A 20,096-nucleotide genomic window follows, 5' to 3' on the forward strand; every position below is an offset into this window, starting at 1 on the left:
TAACCCAAAGCTACATGCCATATTTACAAGAGGAAAGAGTGGCAGCAAGACGTCACTGAAAGAATTTTGAGAGAAAATGAAACATTTTGTCCTACTACATTTATACCCTCTGATAAACTGGAAATTTACTTGGGTATACTAAAACCTCTATTTTGTTAATTAAAACTTGCCAAAAGGTCTAAGAATCATAAAGATCCTATGCTATAACAACTGCAGTAGCATACAACAAAGGGTGGGGAGTTAGGACTCCTGGGGAAATATTTCAATTATTATTCCTTTACTGTAAAAGTATTTCTTGTGTTCTTTATACCTTGATGAAATATTTTTTGAGACTGTTAAGATCCAAAAGATATAAACTGCATTTATTGTGTAGAAATTCAGAATGGCTCAGGCTACACAATAGTAGTCAGATGTAAAGTGTACTAAATTTCATCTTCTAGAAGGGTTGATTTTGAATTCAATCATCCTTTGAGAGAAGACATCCCAGCTCGCATAATTTCATCAACCAGGAGAATGTTGGTGGCAATCACTGTGCTAAGAAAAAAGATGAGAGGGTGAGTAAAGCCTACTAACCCACTCTTAGCTTTTTTCTCCAGCAATCTTTACCTATGTGGGGTACTTTAATGATGTTTGTATGATATTTTATGAGACAAGGCTGTTATAAATACAAATACAAATGTCATCGTTTTTTGGTTTTTTTTTTTCCAAGATGGAGTTTCACTCTTGTTGCCCAGGCTGGAGTTCAATGGCGAGACCTCAGCTCACTGCAACTTCTGACTCCCACATTCAAGCAATTCTCCCACCTCAGCCTCCCGAGTAGCTGAGATTACAGGTACCTGCCGCCATGCCTGGCTAATTTTTGTATTTTTAGTAGAGATGGGGTTTCACCATGTTGGCCAGGCTGGTCTTGAACTCCTGACCTCAGGTGATTCACCTGCCTCAGCCTCCCAAAGTGCTGAGATTACGGGTGTGAGCCACTGCACTGGCCCAAATGTCACCCTTTGTATTATAATTTAAACTCCTTTGCTGATAAGGTGCATTCCTGATTTATATTCCAGCAAAATTGAGCTCATTTTTACAATATCATTTGATTTTCTCCATCATGCATGTGCTACTATTTCAGTAAATTTCCCCTTTTCTTTCCCCCTCAAATAGTAAGATTAATTTTTCTTATAACTTAACACTGCTAGACTTAAAATATAAAAGGGACTATGGACTATAAAATGACAGAAGCTAGTCCTAATAACAATACCATACCTTTCAAACACTTGACAATTTTTCCACTGTACAATGACAAAAATAATAGAAACATTTTCATCTTAATATTATCAGTTATAACTCTACAGGTCTTTCACTTTATGTTCACATGAACTTACCAAGAGTGAAGAAGTTGTTTTTTTACACAATAATTATCCCAAACTCCTGCATCTGCTGCTACCATTGGCTCACCTGAAAAGTAAAAACAATTTTAATACCAAAATCTTACTATTTTCTATTAATATTAATTGATATCTTCTAAAAATATTTAATACACTACACCAAAACTACTTTTGTCAAGGTCATCAATGACCTCCATATTATTAAATCCAATGGTTGATTCTCAGGCCTCATCTATCAGTATTTAACACAGTTGATCACACTCTCCGGCCTACTCTTTGTTATCTTCCAGGATACCACACTCCTCTGGTTTTCTTCTTTTGCACTAGTGGCTCCTTTTCTGATTACTTTGCTGGTTCTTCCTCTTCCTCTCTCACCTCTTAATGTTGGAGTACCCAAAAGTTCAGTCCTAGCCTCTTTTCTCTCTACCCTTAATCCCTAGGTGATCTCATCCAGACTTTTAGATTTAAACCATACATATCTGATGACTCTCAAGGTTTTTTGGGTGTTTTTGTTTTTTGTTTTCTTTTTTCTTTTTTTTTTGGTGTTTTGTTTTTGTTTTTGAGACAGAGATCTTGCTCGGTCACTCAGGCTGGAGTGCAGTGGTGTAATCTTGGCTCCCTGCAACCTCTGCCTCCTGGGTTCAAGCAATTCTCCTGCCTCAGCCTCCCAAGTAGCTGGGATTTCAGGTGCCTGCCATCATCCCTGGCTAATTTTTGCATTTTTAGTAGAGATGGGGTTTCACCATGTTGGCCAGCCTGGTCTTGAACTCCTGACCTTAAGTGATCCACCCACCTTGGCCTCCCAGAGTGCTGGAATTACAAGCGTGAGCCATTGCACCCAGCCTGACTCTCAAGTTTTAATCTCCAACCCAGATCTCTTCCTTGAATTCCAGACCCATATATCCAACTTTTTTAATTAAAAGATTACAGATGCTTCAACCTTGACTCTGCCAAACCTGAATGTTAATATCCTCTCACCCACAACCTGCTCCAGCCAGTCTTCTCCACCACAGTTGATTGCAACTCCAACCTTCTACTTATTCAGCTGACTTCTCTACAGAGTGGAGAGTGGCCAGAGTGATTCTCTTAAAACAGAATTAGGCCATGTGCCTGGCCAACATGGTGAAACCCTGTCTCCACTAAAAATACAAAAATTAGCCAGGCGTGGCAGCAGACACCTATATTCCCAGCTACTCCGGAGGCTGAGGGAGAATTGCTTGAACCCGGGAGGCAGAGGTTGCAGTGAACCGAGATCGCGCCACTGCACTCCACAGCATGGGAGACAGAATGAGACTGCCTCATAAATTAATTAATTAGGCCATGTCACACCTCTGCTCAAAATTGCTCCCTGCTCCTCTAAAGTAAAAGCCAAAGTTCTGAGCTGGGCCAAATGCCCCTGCATGATCTGATCTTCTGTCACCTCTCTCACCTCCTTCCTCAAAAACATCAGACACTGGCTTTTCCACTGGCTGTTCTCTTTCCCTAGAACACTTAACTCCAGTTGCCTACATGGCTGATTTCCTCATTTCCTTCCACTTTTTTTCAACAGACATCTTGATGATGCCTACCATGACCAACCTCTTTTAAGCTGCCGTTCTCTTTCCACCCTCCTGTACTAGTGTTCATGATCATTGGTAAACCACTCGTTTTTTCATATAATTCATTTCTTTCTAAGATGCTGAAGGAGTTTATTTATTAAAGTTATTATTTACTGCCTACCTTCTCCCACTACAACATAAGCTCCCAGGGGCAGATTTTTTGTCTGTTTTGTTCTGTGTGAAGCCCAAGAGGAAAACAAGCACTCAATAACTATTTCTCAAACAAATGAACATTTTTTAAGAAGCTCAAAAATAAACTAAAGGCATCCAAAATTTAAATATTAAAGTTACCCAAATCTCTACTTCTTTACTATAAGATCTGGGTAACTAAAGAATAGCCTCTTTCTTTATTAAGCAGCTAATTTTCCTTCCCTTTCTTACCTGTATTCAAATCTATGCCCACAAGTTGTTTTGACTCGACATGCTCAGCCTGAACTTTTACTAGTGTTTCCTGTGGGTCATAACCAGCATTCTGAGCAAGAACCTTTAGGAATAAAAATAATAATAAATATATATGCATAATACCTTCACATATCTCAAATATCAAAATACTCTTTACTCTTGTAAAAACACATCTATAACATGGCAATCATCTCCTTTTGAAAAATTCCACTTTCAATCTAAATCAAATTATTATTTCATCTATCTAGGACTTTTTATATTTAAACATTGCCCCTATGCACATCACAGTAAATTCTGAGGACATCAGAGTTCCCCCATTTCCACTCTACTACATTAATTTCCCTCCTTGCAAAAGATGTTTGTGTTTTTTTTTTAGTGTGGAAGGAAGTAGAATGATATTGTTGTTTCCTCTAGTGCTGCTAGTCATATGCCCTCCAATTCTTCATAGGCACTTGCTAAGGAAACCAGAATATTTGCAGCACCTTTGTGCCCCTCATCTTCATGAGGAGAGTCACGACCTGTGGTAACAGGGTTGGAGATACCCGCACTCCAAACCAGGCTCATTTCCAAGTGGTCCCAAATCACCAGCTGATGAGGAAAAAGGTACCACCAGTGTACACTGGGGTTACCACTTTCTGTCAACAACAAGATCATACTGACTTTGCTACTCTGGGGAAAGAAAAAATAGAAATCTAATTCACAAAGATTTCACAAATTATGAAAAATTCTAATAAAAATTAGCAAAGAGATTTTGCTGGCATTGTTAATAATGTTTTAATTCACGGTAATAGCATCTTTGAAGTAATTTTACTATATTTCTAAGGTGGTTTGAAACCAATTAAGGCAAGGAGAAAGGAATGGTTGCTTTCTGTTCTTAGGTTGCCACATGGAAAAATTCTGTTTTCTCTTTTTCTAGGAATTAAAATGATGATGACAAATGTAAGGTTGTATCTAGGAATGCTAAATAGCCTCAAGCCCTCACTCTCCACAATTTAAATTGATTACATTTGGATACCACTAACAAAACAAAGATGTACCATAAAATCTAACTAAATTTTAAATTCTAAACTTTTTCATTATGATTAATCATGAGTCATTTCTGAAGGAAATATTTGGAGCTGCTTTAATTTTTGGAACTCAGAGAAAGAAGCAAGGGGGTAAGTTGGCTATTTCATGAGATTGTGCAAGGATTCTGGGCTGTTATCCCAAAAGTTTCCCTGCTTTAGTTGTGAAATATCTAAGAGAAAACTGTGTAAGGAAATGAATATAAATACCTGTCTACTCCATTAACTATCAGATAATATGGGCAATTTGTAATTAAACACCTTTATGTCTAACCAGTTGTTATTTGGCCGAAAGGGTAGTTGTACCTTGGGAATAATGAGTAAGGCATCAGCAAAAGCCTGGACTCCAAGACGAGCTCTTCCTTTTATACTGTTCTTATATGTAACGAGAGCTTCAGCCATTGCCACTTCAATTGCACCAGCTCCAGGAACCATACAACCTATTGGAGAGAAAAAATATGATTGGCAAGACATGCCATAAAGACCAAAAAAGAGAGAGAGAGAGACAGAGAGAGAGAGAGAGAGAGAGAGAGAGAGAGAGAGAGAAAAGCAATTCACTATTTAAGTGTGTTGTATTATCTACAAAAACCAAATAAATTGCACGGCTTAGTAATTACTCAGTTATCTTATGAAACATCCTGAAGTTATATGTCATTAAATAAATAGGCATAGTACAGATAACTGGCTGCAAATAGCTTATTTCGCTGCTTATCCTCTGGTAAACAAGAATAATTTCTTTTTACCTTCATCTTACTCTTTTATAACTACTTTTTTTTTTTTTTCTGAGATGGAGTTTTACTCTGTCACCTAGGTTGGAGGTGTAGTGGCACGATCTCGGCTCACTCCAACCTCTGCCTCCCAGGTTCAAGCGATCCTCCTACCTCAGCCTTCTAAGTAGCTGGAATTACAGGCGTGCACCACCACACCCAGCTAATTTTTGTATTTTTAATAGATACCGGGGGGGGGGGGCACCATGTTGGCCAGGCTGGTCTTGAACTCCTGACCTCAAGTGATCCACCCACCTCCGTCTCCCAAAATGCTGGGATTACAGGCGTAAGCCACCACACCCGGCTTTATGACTACTTTTAAGAGGTAGTTATTTATAATTTATATTGACAGGTAACTGATTACAATATCTGACATGAAAATTTTTTAGGCCAAGATAATTTGTCCCTAGTTTTTGATAGGGAATTCTTGGAACTCAATGAAGTATTTGTTTTTGGTGCTGGAGCATAACTTAAACTGCTATCTAAGAAAAAAATTAAGTGGTATTATTATTCTAAAGCAAGAGTTTTGGTTAAACACATCAAATTTCACATCAGTATATGACTTTTATATCTGCTACTTGTATGGTTTCATAAAGTTTATGACTCTTATTTAAATCAGCAAACTTGCTTTAAAACAAAACAATACGAAAACAATCTCCCCTTTTATCTCACATCATTTTAAAATTACTACCCCCTTTCTCGGCTTCACTTCACAATGTAACTGCTCAGAGCTGTTTACCCACCAGATTATTACATCATTACCTCCCATTCACATTTTTTAAAAGTTCCTTGTTAAATACAGAATATACTCAAAAGAATATTTATATGTGTAAGATATAAAGAATAAATGTACAAATAAACAAATATATCCATGTACCTACCACCCAGCTTAAGAAAGAGATTACTAGAACCTTTGAAAATTTCCCTTGGGCCGGGCGCGGTGGCTCAAGCCTGTAATCCCAGCACTTTGGGAGGCTGAGACGGGCGGATCACGAGGTCAGGAGATCGAGACCATCCTGGCGAACACGGTGAAACCCCGTCTCTACTAAAAAAAATACAAAAAACTAGCCGGGCGAGGTGGCGGGCGCCTGTAATCCCAGCTACAAGGGAGGCTGAGGCAGGAGAATGGCGTAAACCCGGGAGGCAGAGCTTGCAGTGAGCTGAGATCCGGCCACAGCACTCCAGCCTGGGCGACAGAGCGAGACTCCGTCTCAAAAAAAAAAAAAAGAAAAGAAAATTTCCCTGATCCCATTCCCTGTGAAAACACAACATATCAAAATTTTAGCATCCCTAAAGCAGTACTTAAAGAGAAATTTATATCACGAAACACCTATATTAGGAATGGAGAAAGTTCTCAAATGAATGACCCCAGCTTCCACCTTAAGAAACTAGAAAAGGGCAGGGTCTGGTGGCTCATTCCTATAATCCCAGCACTTTGGGAGGCCAAGGCAGATAGATCACTTGAGCCCAGAAATTCAATACCAGCCTGGGCAACACAGTGAGACTCCATCTCTATAAAAAACACAACAATTAGCCAGGTGTGGTGGCACACACCTGTAATCCCAGCTACTTAGCAGTCTAAGGTGGGAGGACTGCCTGAGCCTGGGAAGTCAAGGCTGCAGTGAGCCGTGACCATGCCACTGTACTCCAGCCTAGGCGACAGATCGAGACTCTGTTTCAAAAAGAAAAAAAAAAAAACTAGAAAAGGAAGCACAAATGAAACCTAACATAAGTAAAAGAAAGGAAATAATTAGAATGAAAGTGGAAATTAATCAAATGATAAATGTCAGAAATGAGAAAAGTTACATCACTACAGATTCTACAGATATTAAAAAGAGTAATAAATGAATATGATGATCGACTTTATGACAATGAAGTTGAAACTGTAGATCAGAAGTTAGTACTTTCTGCAAAAGGTCAGTTAATATTTTTTAGGCCATACCATTTCTTTTGCAACTATTCAACTCTGCCACTGTAACACAAAAATAGCCATAGATAATACATAGACAAATGAGTATGGCCACATTCCAATAAAACTTTATTTACCAAAATAGGCAGCAAACCAGATTTAGCTCATAGATAGTAGTTGATGATCTTAACTTAGATGAAGTGGACAAATTCTTGAAAGACTACAAACCACTAAAGCTCACTCAAAAAAAACAAAACCCTTTATAGCCCTATGTCTATTAAAAAAAATTGAATGTGTCATTAAAAGCTTTCCCACAAAGAAAACTCCAAGGATCAGATGGCTTTATTGACAGTCTACCAAACATTTAAGAAAGAAATAATACAAATAATACCAATTCTCCACAACAACTTAACATTTTCAGAAATTTGAACAAGAAAAACTTTCCAATTCACTCTATGAGTACAGCATTGTTCTAACACCAAAAAAGATAAAAGCATTACAAGAAAAAATATACACAGACCAATACTCCTTATGAATACAGATGTAAAAATTCTTTAAAAAATGTTAGCCAATTAAATCAAATAATACATTAAAAGGAGAATACACATAGTAGCATTATTCACAATAGTCAAAAGGTAAATGGAACACGTTTCCAATAACAAATAAAATGTGATATATACATACAATAGAATATCATTCAATGGTAAAAAGGAAAGAAATTCTGGCACGTGCTACAACATGAATGAACTTTGATGACACTATGCAAAGTGAAATAAGCCAGACAAAGGACAAAAACTGCATGATTCCAATTATATGAGATACATAGAGTAAACTCACAGAGACAGAAAGTAGAATGTTGGTTACCCAGGGCTGGGGAGGTGGGTAGGGAATGAAGAGTTATTGTTGAATGGGTACAGAGTTTCAGTTTTGCAAGGGAAAAAAGTTCTGGAGATGGGTGGTGATAATGGTTACACAACAATGTGAATGCACTTACTAACACTGAACTGTACACTTAAAAATTGTTAAACTGCAAATTTTATGTTATGTATATTTACCACAGTTTAAAAAATAATTTTAAAAAATGTAATTCATTAATTTTTTAAAAAGTAAAATGCATTATAACTAAGTATGGTTTATCCCAAGAATGTAAGGTTTGACATTTGAACCAATCAATGTAATTTACTGCATTAAAAAACTAAATGAGGGCTGGGTGCAGTGGCTCACACTTGTAATCCCAGAACTTTGGGAGGCCAAGGCAAGCAGATCACCTGAGGTCAGGAGTTCATGACCAGCCAGGCCAACATGGTGAAACTCCATTTCTACTAAAACATACAAAAATTACCTTGGCATGGTGGTGCGTGCCTGTAATTCCACCTACTCAGGAGGCTGACACAGGAGAATCGCTTGAACCTGGGAAGCAGAGGTTGCAGTGAGCCAGGATTGCGCCATGGCACTCCAGCCTAGGCAACAAAGTGAGACTCCATCTCAAAAAAAAAAAAAAAAAAACTGAGAAAAATCATATGATCATCTCAATAGATGCACAAAAAGCATTTGGCATTTATTCTCGTGTGTGTGTGTGTGTGTGTGTGTGTGTGTGTGTGTTGACAAAAAAAAAAAAAAAAAAAAAAAAAAAACAAGAAGTTTCACTCTTGTCGCCCAGACTGAAGTCCAGTGGCGTGATCTTGGCTCACTACAACCTCTGCCTCCCAGGTTCAAGCAATTCTCCTGCCTCAGCCTCACGAGACACTGAGATTGCAGGTGCCTGCCACCATGCCCAGCTAATGTTTGTATTTTTAGTAGAGACAGAGTTTCACCATGTTGGCCAAGCTGGTCTCAAACTCCTGACCTCAGGTGATCCACCCGCGTCGGCCTCCCATAGTGCTGAAATTACAGGCATGAGCCACCGCGCCCAGCCTGGCATTTATTCTTGATTAAAAACTGTCAGCAAACTAGGTGCAGAAGGGAGAACTTCCTCAACCTAGTAAAAACCTACAGCTAACATCATACGTAATGGAGAAAGATTGAATGTTTTCCCCCTAAGATGAGGAATGAGGTAAGGATGTCCATTTTCATTATTTCTAGTCAACATTATACTGGAGGTTCTGGCCCATGAAATAAGGGAGAAAATTTTTAAATATCCATATTGGAAAGAAAAAAGTAACTGTATTAGCAGACAACGTAATCACTTATATAAACAATTCAATGAAGCCTATAAGAAAGCTAATTGTGATTTAGCAAGGTTGCAGAATTCAAGATCAATGTACAAAAATAAAATATATTTCTATATATTAGCAAACAACAATCAGAAATTGAAATTTTAAAAATAACATACACAATAGCAACAAAATAAATGAAATACATAGAGATAAATATGGAAAAAAGTGTGTGAGGCTCATATACTAAGAACTATGAAATACTGCTGAGATAAATTCAAGAAGAGTCAAATAAATAGATAAGATGACATTCATGAGTTAGAAGGCTCATTATTAAAATATCAACTATCCCCAAATCGATCTACAGATTTAATAAAATTCCATTCAAGCGGGGTGTAGTGGCTCACACCTGTAATCCCAGCACTTTGGGAGGCCAAGGCAGGAGGATCGCTTGAGCCCAGGAGTTTGAGACCAGTCTGGGCAACAACATAATGAGACGTTGTCTCTACAGAAAATAAAAAATAAAAAAAAAATTAACCAGGCATGGTAGTGCATGCTTGTGGTTCCAGCTACTTGGGAAGCTAAGGTGGGAGAGTCACTTGAACTCAGTAGGTCGAGTCTGCAGTGAGCCATGATCACGCCACTGCACTCCAGCCTGAGTGACAGAGTAAGATCCTTTCGAAAAAAAAAAGTTCTGATCAAAATCCCAGCAGCAGTCTTTTTGGTAGAAACTGACAAGCTGATTCTAAAATTCATATGGAAGTCATATGGAAATGCCAAAGACTTAGAATGACCAAAATGACTTTTAAAAAAATGAGAGTTAACAATACTGATTTCAAGATTTATTATAAAGCTACAGTTGTCAGGACAATATCATATTAACATTAAAATAGACAAATGCATCAGTAGAACAGAAAAAAGAGCACAGAGATAGAACTACACAAATATGAAAAACTGATTTTTTATACATGAGAAAAGGCAATTCAGAGGTGAAAGTCTTTTCAGCAAATAAGACTAAAATAATCTGATACCTTTATATGAAAAAATGAACTTGTATCCATATTTGTACCATATACAAAAATTAACTTAAAATGAATCACAGACCTAAATGTAAAACATAAGACTACAACACTTTTAGAGAAAAATATTTCTGACCCTAGGTTAGGTAAAGATTTTTTAGATACCACACCAAAAGCATAATCCATGAGAGAATAAAAATAATAAATTAGACTTCATCAAAATTAAGAACTCCTCTTTGAAAGGCACTGTTAATAATAAAATAAGCCATAGAGGAGAAAAATTTGCCAAACATATACCTGAAAAAGCACTTGTACCCAAAATATACACAAAGAACTCTCAAACTCAACAATAGAAAACTAACACAATTTTTTTTTCTTTCCTTTTTTTTTTTTTTTTTTTCGGAAACAGGGTCTCGCTCTGTCGCGCAGGCTGGAGTGCAGTGGTGTGATCATAGCTTACATTACTGTAACCTCAAACTCTTGGGGCTCAAGTGATATTCCTGCCTCAGCCTCCTAAGTAGCTGGAACTATAGGTACAGACCACCATGCCTGGCTATTTGTGTGTGTGTGTAGAGTCATGGCCTTGCTATGTTGCCCAGGCTGGTTTCTAACTCCTGGGCTCAAGCAATCCTCCCACCTTGGCCTCTCAAAGTGCTGGAATTATAGGTGGGAGACACTGTGCTTGGCCAACAATCCAATTTTTTAAAAGGGCAAAAGATTTAAACAGAAAATTCACCAAAGATATATGGAGGGCGAATAAACACATTAAAAGATGCTCAACATGGGCTGAATGTGGTGGCTCATGCCTACAAATCCCAGCACTCTGGGAGGCTGAGAGGGGAAACCTGCTTGAGGCCAGGAGTTCAAGACCAGCCTGGGCAACATAGAGGGATCTCATCTCTACAAAAAAAATTCAAAAATTAGCCAGGTGTGGTGGCATGCACCTATCGTCCAGCTGAGGTGGGAGGATCACTTGAGCACAGGAGTTTGAGGCTGCAGTGAGCCATGATTGCGCCACTGTACTCTAGCCTGGGTGACAGAGCAAGACCCTGTCTTGAGGGAAAAAAAAAAAAAAAAAATATATATATATATATATATATATATATATATATATGGTTTGCAGCCAGGTGCAGTGGCTCATGCCAGTAATCCCAGCATTCTGGGAGGCCAAGGCAAGTGGATTCCTTGAGCCCAGGAGTTCAGGACCAACCTTGGCAACATGGTGAAACCTCATCTCTGCCAAAAATACAAAAATTAGCCAGTTCCAAAACCTGGTCTCAAAATAAATAAATAGATTAAAATTTAAAAATAAAATTAAAAAAAAATTAAAGGCCAGGCATGGTGGCTCATACCTGTAATTTCAGCACTTTGGGAGGCCAAGGAAGGCAAACCACTTGAGCCCAGGAGTTCTAGATCAGCCTGGCCAACATGGAGGAAACCCTATCTCTACTAAAAATACAAAAAATTAGCCAGGTGTGGTGGTGCACACCTGTAATCCCAGCTACTTGGGAGGTTGAGGCAGAAGAATTGCTTGAACTTGGGAGGTGGAGGTTGCAGTGGGCTGAGATCACACCACTGCACTAAAGCCTGAGCAACAGAGGGAGACTCTGTCTAAAAATATATGTATACATACATAGGGGTGTGTGTGTGTGTATATATATACATATATACACACATATATGTGAGGTTCATATCAATCACAAGAAAGAGCTTACCATCTTCAATGGCATTTTTGATAGCACGAAGTCCATCTCTTATGGCATCCTTGATTTGTGTGAGAGTATGCTTATTTGGTCCTCTAACCAACAAGGTAACAGAGTGAGGGTTAACACACTCCTCAATAAAAGTGAACTTTTCTTCACCCTAATGGGTGGCACAAAAATACAGAACTTTAATATTTAATGTCATTATAAAACCAACAATTTATACTAGAATACAATCTTCATTCGAATTTTTCTTATCAAGCATAACTAAAGATATGTTTAAAGGGAGTTAAGTTATATCTGAACTCTTACCAAACATTTAGGTAAATAAACTGTAAAATCTGTTCTGTGAATTAGATCTTAAAACACAAAACATGAAATAAAAGGTCAAGTAGTATCTTTCTTTTAAAAAAGGGGGCTTAGTATTCACTTTACAACCACTATTCACAGAAATACTCACTAACGTATACTCATACACAAGACCAGCATGTCCCAAGCAATCTACAGTGAGATCTTCAAAAGAATTCACAGCCATTCCACCACAAGCAAGAGAGAGTCTGAAATTACACATATGTCACCATAGCTTGATTATGGAAAATATAAATACTAATTTCTTAGAGGAAAAAAGATATTTAATGCAGAAGACTGCATTGTTACTGTATTGTATTGTTTTGGGTTTTTAATTGACAATAAAATTGTCTATATTCATCGAGTTCAACATGATGATGTTTTTAAATATGTATACACTGTGGAATGGCTAAATCAAGCTAATAAACATACTCATTGCCTATGTGAGGCTTGATTTAGCCATTTTTTGTGATAAGAACACTTAAAATCTACTCTGCATTTTTCAAGAATCCAACACATTGTGCATTCTTGGGTGGGTTTGCAAAAGATTTTTAAAAAGAACAATATATTGTTATTAACAATAGTTGCCATGTTGAACAATAGATCTCTTGAATTTATTCTTCCTAACTAACTGAAATTTTGTATCCTTCGACCCACATATCCCCAGTGCCCCTCCCCTCCCACTGCCCCAGCCCCTGGTAACTGCCATTCTACTATCTACTTCTATGAGTTCAACTTTTTTAGATTCCATATATAAAAGTGAGATCATGCTATATTATGTTGTATTGTTTTGTTTTTAAAATCTGTTTTAAAAAGATAAAAACTTTCCTTATACTTCAACAAAGTTCTGCAGTAGGTTAACAACCTTGCTTTTTGACAGTTCAATTATTTACTGAAACTAAAAACAAAATTTGGATTTTTTTATGCCACTGTTTTGTTCAACAACATTTACACATAAGCTAAAAGGAAAACACATGGGATAGTTTCCATTTACTCTGTTAAAAACTTAGGATATATAATTACCTGCAAGCTTACCTTTCCATATTTCTTCTTTTTGCTCTGCGAAGAGCTACTATTCCATGTTTTGCAAGAGTATCTAAGGAAAATGGATCAATTCCCTATAATCAAATTAACATAAAAATTATAAACAAGTTTTAAACCAGTATTTCTCAAACCTTTTGGTCTCAGCACTACTTTATTCTCTTAAAAATTATTAAGTACCCAAAGAGCTTTTGCTTATGTAAGCTCTATCTATAATATTTATCATATTACAAAAACTGATAAACTTGTAAAATATTTATTAATTCATTTAAATAATAAGCCCATTTCATGTTAATATACATAACATTTTAACTGAAAATTTACTACACTTTTGAAAACAAAAATATATATAGTGAGCTAGCAGTGGCATTACTTTACATTTTTGCAAATCTCTTCAATGTTTTTCATAGAAAACAACTGGATTCTCATATCTGATTCAGTATTCAGTTTGGAATGATATGTTATTTTGGTTCAAGTTTATGAAGAAAATCTGGCCCCACACAGATAAATATTGTAAAGGGAATAATATTTTAATAGCCTTTTCAGATAACTATGGAAATTCTTCTTTGATACTATACCAAAACTCAACAAGTAATAGTTTCTCAAAGGTTAGTTTCACTATGGAACCACAGCAACAAACTTTTCATACTATCTCACATTAAAACACGTTAGTGTAACTTGCACACTGAATGGATTATTCATCCAGGTATGATTTTATAAAAATCATGCATTTTTAGTCGAGTAGATAGATAGCATTAGTTCACTGAGTTAGGCAAAGTTTCCACATGTTGACACATTTCATGTATAACATGTTATGTTATACATGTAGAAACTGTGTCACGTTATACATGTGGAAACTTTGCCTAACTCAGTGAACAAAAACTCACTTTTGTTAATATCACCAATATTATCAGGAAAGTCTTTTAAGTATTGGAAAGCTGTCAAGTTCACATGGCAGATACAAGTTTTCCGAAATTCTAATTTTTGTTTAAAAGTTCAAATGTTATTGGCAACAAATACTGTCAGTTGTTTTAAGTCACAGAATTTCTTCATTCATTTTTGAGAGAAATCTACCAAATAGCCATATCTAGATAACGACAGTTTTTCTGTCAGTCATTCTTCCAGGTAAAAGTGGCATTCCATGAAAAAGTGTTTAGTTTACCTTGCAATTCAAACAATTACACAAGTGCTTTCCTTCAAGACAACCATCACATTTTGGTATGCAACAGAAGAGCTTTGTAGTTCCTAGCCCCATAATCCCAACACTTTAGGAGGCCAAGCCAAGAGGATCACTTGAGACCAGCCTGCACAACATGGCAACACCCAGTCTCTACGAAAAAACTTAAAAATTAGCCAGGCATGGTGATGCACATCTGTAGTCCTGGCTACTTGGGAAGCTGAGGCAGAAAGATCACTTGAGCCCAGAAGGTCAAGGCTGTAGTGAGCTGTAAGTGTGCCACTGCACTCCAGCTGGATGACAGAACAAGACCCTGTCTCAAAAAAAAAAAAAAAAAAAAGAGTGCTTTGTGCATACTTCATATTTTGTCACACATAATAATAAAAGGATGAATATTTAAGATAAAATTTAATAAAATTAATAAGTTTTACCATTTCATCAAGACATTCTTAAATGATACTGCCTTTTCTTTTTCACTGCAAGTGTGTGGTGGTATGGCAATAAAGAATGCAATGACTACTAATATAGCTTGGTGCTACTGCTTCGATTTGTGCTAAAGTGCCAGCAGTTTTACAGATTGCTTTTGCAGCATCATTGCAAATGTCAACACAATGTAAAAGGTGTGTTTATTATTATGAAAATAGTTTTTGACCTCACAGACTCTCTGAAAAAGTCTTAGGGATTCTTAGGGGTCCACAGACCACACTTCAAGAAATGCTTAAGAACTTTTACAAATAACTAAAATCTAAACTTTCTTTCTCACCTTTTGATTAATGATGACAAATCCTTTATTGGACTGAGCACAGACTTTGTCTTTCAGGTCTATTATTTTTTGTACTCTATCTTCAATAAATTTTCTTTCAGCTTTTACCAATTTCTCTTTCTCTTCTGCAGTCTTATAAAAGAAACCAGAGCTCACCTCTCTAAAAGATTAATAAAAACCAGCTAGTAAAGGCAGGAGAAAAAAGGAAAAAAGGTAGAAATAGTCTACACCAAATATCTGGAAGGAAAGAAAGATTTTAAAACACCTTTAGAAAAAAAATTTCAAAAGTTATAAAGAGAAAGTAACACGTACGTTTTTTCATATTCTAGTGAAACGTTGCAAATAAGGATAAATGCATCTTCTACTCGCTTCTTCATATCTGGATGACGGGCACCATGATCCAAAACTAATCCTTGGATCAACCTATTAAAAATATTAATGTTTCTTACTTTTAATATATACTCTAAAATTTGGTATAAAATTATCATTATAGTATTAAAGTTATACCAATACTTCCAGGACACACATTGTTTCCTTGTACCAATTTTAACAGTTTTTGATGTTTTTGTTTTTTGTTTTCAGAGATGAGGGTCTCGTTATGATGTCCAGGCTGGCCTCAACATCCAATCCTCCTGCCTCAGCCTCCCAAGTAGCTGGGACTAAAGGAGTGTGCCACCTCACCCACCTCCATGCATTGACTTTAAACCTAACATATAATTAGTAAAATTAGGAAAGAGAATCTACTTTAACACAGTGTGACTATAAAGTCACAATAAAATGTCAAGCCAGAATTATTTTCTAAGTTATGTGATTAAAAAATATGACACAGCTTATCAAGTAAGGAAAGGTAGGTATACAATGAGTTTCTTAGGAACATTTATTCAAAATGATTATATGGAACAACTAAAAACTGTTAACCTAAATGTCCAACAATAGGGTATTATTCAGCAAATAATGACCCAACTGTTTGATGGTTATAAAAAGTATGTAATAACATGGAAAAATATGTATAGGGCTAGCTGATAAGCATAGAATGACAAATTGCATATGAAGCATGACTATAACTGTTCTTTTTAAAAACAAACAACTTGGCATTAAAAAGAAAAACAATGGGAGGGACCTAAGAGTAGGGGTTATGCATAGGTAGTAGGAATATAGATGATTTGGAAAGGAGGTGTTTCTTCCTGTTTTCCAAATAATCTTTCAAGAGTCAATATTTTTATAACTTTATAAAATTCATTTACAAAACATTTAGGGGACGGAATTTCTACTCATGAATCCTTTATAATGAATTTTTGTTATATATTTTAAAAATATTTTGTAGTAGTTCAACATAATTATAAGGAAGTCTTCAAAATTTTACTTTAACTAGATTACTCCACCTCTTAACAGAATGTAAACATATCTAGGAAGAAACAAAAACACTATGTTCAACATTCCTCACTTTTCAAGCCTTCTTCACTTTCCTCCCTCCCTACTGTCAGGAAATGACATTGTTTCTTTGAGAAAATAGAAACATTGTCCCATTACTACTTCTACCAATCCACTTGCACTTGAACCTGAACCTCCTTCTACTATGAATGAGCTGTCCATGTTCCTCTCTATGGGTAACCTCTCTACTTGTGTACTGGACTCCATTTCCTTCTCTGTTCTTGCACTGGCCCCTAATCCCCCATATCAATTCTTCTCACCTAAAGGACCATTCTTACCAGCATACAAACTTGCAGTAACAATTCCTGTCATTAATACAAAAAATCCTCCCTCAGCCCCATTCCCATATTCCCTTCTAGCTACTGCCCCATTTCTCTGTTCTCCTTTGTAGCTATACTTCTCTCAGTAACCATTCTCTCTTGAGCCCACCTTCAGTCTGACTTTTATTTCCACCTCTTTATTCAATCAGTTCTCATTAAAGCCACTAAAAAAGTAAATGTTTTCCAAATATAACAATCAACTCTCAACTCTCAGTAACAGCAATGTACTCAAACTTTCAGTAGCATATGACACAGCTGATTATTGTCTCCTTGCAATACTTTCTTCTTTTGACTTCTGGGGCACCACTCTCCCTTGGCTTTAATGCCTCATTGACTGCCCCCTTCTCAATCCCTTTTGCTGAATCCACCTCATATTCTCAAACTCTAAACATCCAACTTCCCAGGGATCATGCTTTAAACTTCCTTTACTATATTCACTTCCCAGATGGTCTCATTAATTCATGGCTTTAAGTCATTTATACACTAATGATTCTCAAATACATACTTCTAGGGCAGACCTCTATTCTGAACTCCAGACATCTCTCCAAATTCCTACTCAACATCTCCACATGGATGCCTAACAGGCATCTCAAACATAACATTCTCAAACTGAACTCTGGATTTATCTCCCCAAATCTGCTCCTCCTAGTCTTCTCCATCCCAAGAAACAGCACCTCCACTTTTCCTGCTGATCATGAAAAGGCCTAAGAGATATCCCTGACTGCTCTGTTTCTGTCATGTCCTATGTTGAACCCTCAACAAATCCTATTGCCCTTTCCTTCTAAGTACACCCTAATCCAAACCATTTTCATTTCTCACTTGTACTATACCAACATTCCTAATTGGTCTCTGGTTTCTGCCCTTGGCCCTCTTTTACCTCCCAATCAGCCATTTTGTATGTATTCCCCACACAAAATCCACAGATAACCTTCTGAAATATAAATCAAGAACTTGTTATCCTTAGCAATAGTAGGCTAACTGAGATCAATCCTACTATCAAAAACAACTAAACATGCTGGCTTAAAAGCAAAAAAACCTTAGCAACATTGAAGAGCTATGAGATAGTATATAATTACTAGGCCAAAACTGAAATAAAACAGAAACTCCAAAAGGTAAGCAGAGAACTGCAGGAACAGTAGGTTCTTTTATCTTAAAGTCATTTGACAATCCAGGCAAATCTGAAGTTTGGTTTCAATGTCTTCACAATGAGAAGAAAACAGAAAGCCCAGAGCTCATCCAAGGTGGAATGTCTTACAGGAGACCCTCTTCACATTAAGTTGGAACCACAAAGGCTACATACTCATGATTATCCAGAAGGAAGCCAGAAATAATCAGCCCTCACATGGACTTACAGTTGGAATTCAAGTCAAATGGATATTCCCAAAAACCTCAAACTGTGAATTTAATTTAAAGTAGTCCCTAGCTCCTTGAGGCAGCAAATGCAAATCCTCTCTGCAGAAAGGCAGCTTCATTCTAGGTCTCAAATTATTTCTACCAATACCTTTTTCAAGCACAATGAATGGCACATATGAAAACAAAGCATGATGAGTGAGAACCAGTAAAATACAATAAACACCAGAAAGGGACAAGTCAAAACTTTAGATATTATAATTATCAAACATTAACTATATGTTTAAAGAAAGAAAAAAGGGCAAGTTTGGAAAGATTTGCAAGGAATAGAACACCATAAAAAGTAACATGGCAGATTTAAGAAACAAATAGAACTTCTATAAATAGTAAATAAGGATATCCACACATATACACACAGATATAAAAAATTCAAGAAAACAACAGACATATATCCATATGTCTAATAAAAGAATATTGCAATGTTTATAGCAGCACTATTAATAATGGGCAAAAATTGCAAAGTACCTAAATGCCAATCAATAGCAGAATGAATAAACTGTGGTATATTAACACAAAAAAATACTAAATAGCAAAGAGAATGACCAATCTACTAATCACACAGAAATACAAATGAGTCTCACAAACAATGCTAAATGAAAAAGGTCAGAAACAAAGAATACCTACCTTATGATTCCTTATACAAGTACGAAACATATAACAATCTATGTGGTAGAAATTCAGATTACTCTAGAAGAAATATGGCTGAAAGGGAGCAAAAGAGGGGCTTTTAAGGTACTAGTAGTTCTGTTTCTTGTAAGAGTGCTGATTACACAGATATATTCAGAAAATTAATCAAGCCATGTTGTTATGATACTTGCATTTTTAGTGTGTATTACACTTCATTAGAAAGTTTATTTTTAAATCAAGGGATTTTAAAGTAGAAAAAATCAAGGGTTTTAAAGTAGAGTAGACATCGTTTAAGAGAAAATTGGGAAACAACAAAATATATCACTAGAAATTATCCAGAATGCAACACAAAAGACAACAAGACAAAAAGTACATAAAAAACTAAATTAAGAACATCAAGCATACATTTAGTTGGAGAAGGAGAAGGGATGAACAAAACAAATGCTTAAACAGATAATAGATGGAAATTTTCCAGAATCAGATAAAAACAATAACACTCAAAAACCCAGAAAATGTCAACCAGAATAAACAAAAAGAAATCCATACCTAGCTACATCATAGTAAAGGTATACAATACCAAAGACAAATATCTTAAAATCACCTAGGTAAATAAAGGACTCATGGCTAATATCTGTACAGCAATAATGAAAGCTAGAAAACAATAGAACAATATCTTCAATCAGCTGAAAGAAACTAACTGCCAACCTAGTAAACACACAATGAAAATATCAAAGAATAAAGCTAAAGGCATTTTCAGGCAAAGAAAAACTGAAAGTATACCTCCAACAAACTATCACTAAGGAAAATCTATAGGATGAACTTTAGGCAGAAGAAAAGCAATCCCAAATGGAAGGCTGAGATGCAAAAAGCTACACAGATGGCTGGGCACGGTGGCTCACACCTGTAATCCCAGCACTTTGGGAGGCCGAGGCAGGTGGATTGCTTGAAGTCAGGAGTTCAAGACCAGCCTGGCCAACATGGTGAA

General features: G+C 36.4%; 1 protein-coding gene across 7 annotated transcripts in view; it reads right to left on the reverse strand.

Annotated features, from left to right (window-relative positions):
- Nucleotides 1–335: 335 nt before the first annotated feature.
- Nucleotides 336–20,096, reverse strand: part of LOC105485149 (chaperonin containing TCP1 subunit 6B) — a 53,190-nt gene continuing 33,429 nt past the window's right edge. For all 7 annotated transcript variants that reach the window (XM_011747366.3, XM_011747369.3, XM_071082723.1 and 4 more), the window contains 9 exons: nt 15,636–15,746; nt 15,324–15,483; nt 13,378–13,460; nt 12,455–12,551; nt 12,007–12,154; nt 4,750–4,883; nt 3,359–3,461; nt 1,377–1,449; nt 336–534 (listed from right to left, as the gene is read on the reverse strand). In XM_011747366.3, the coding sequence (XP_011745668.2) occupies nt 462–534; nt 1,377–1,449; nt 3,359–3,461; nt 4,750–4,883; nt 12,007–12,154; nt 12,455–12,551; nt 13,378–13,460; nt 15,324–15,483; nt 15,636–15,746 (982 nt within the window). In that variant the 3' untranslated portion in view covers nt 336–461. The remainder of the gene's footprint in view (nt 535–1,376; nt 1,450–3,358; nt 3,462–4,749; nt 4,884–12,006; nt 12,155–12,454; nt 12,552–13,377; nt 13,461–15,323; nt 15,484–15,635; nt 15,747–20,096) is intronic.

The sequence above is a fragment of the Macaca nemestrina genome, chromosome 17 (assembly GCF_043159975.1).
Source record: "Macaca nemestrina isolate mMacNem1 chromosome 17, mMacNem.hap1, whole genome shotgun sequence".
Classification (NCBI taxonomy): Eukaryota; Metazoa; Chordata; class Mammalia; order Primates; family Cercopithecidae; genus Macaca; species Macaca nemestrina.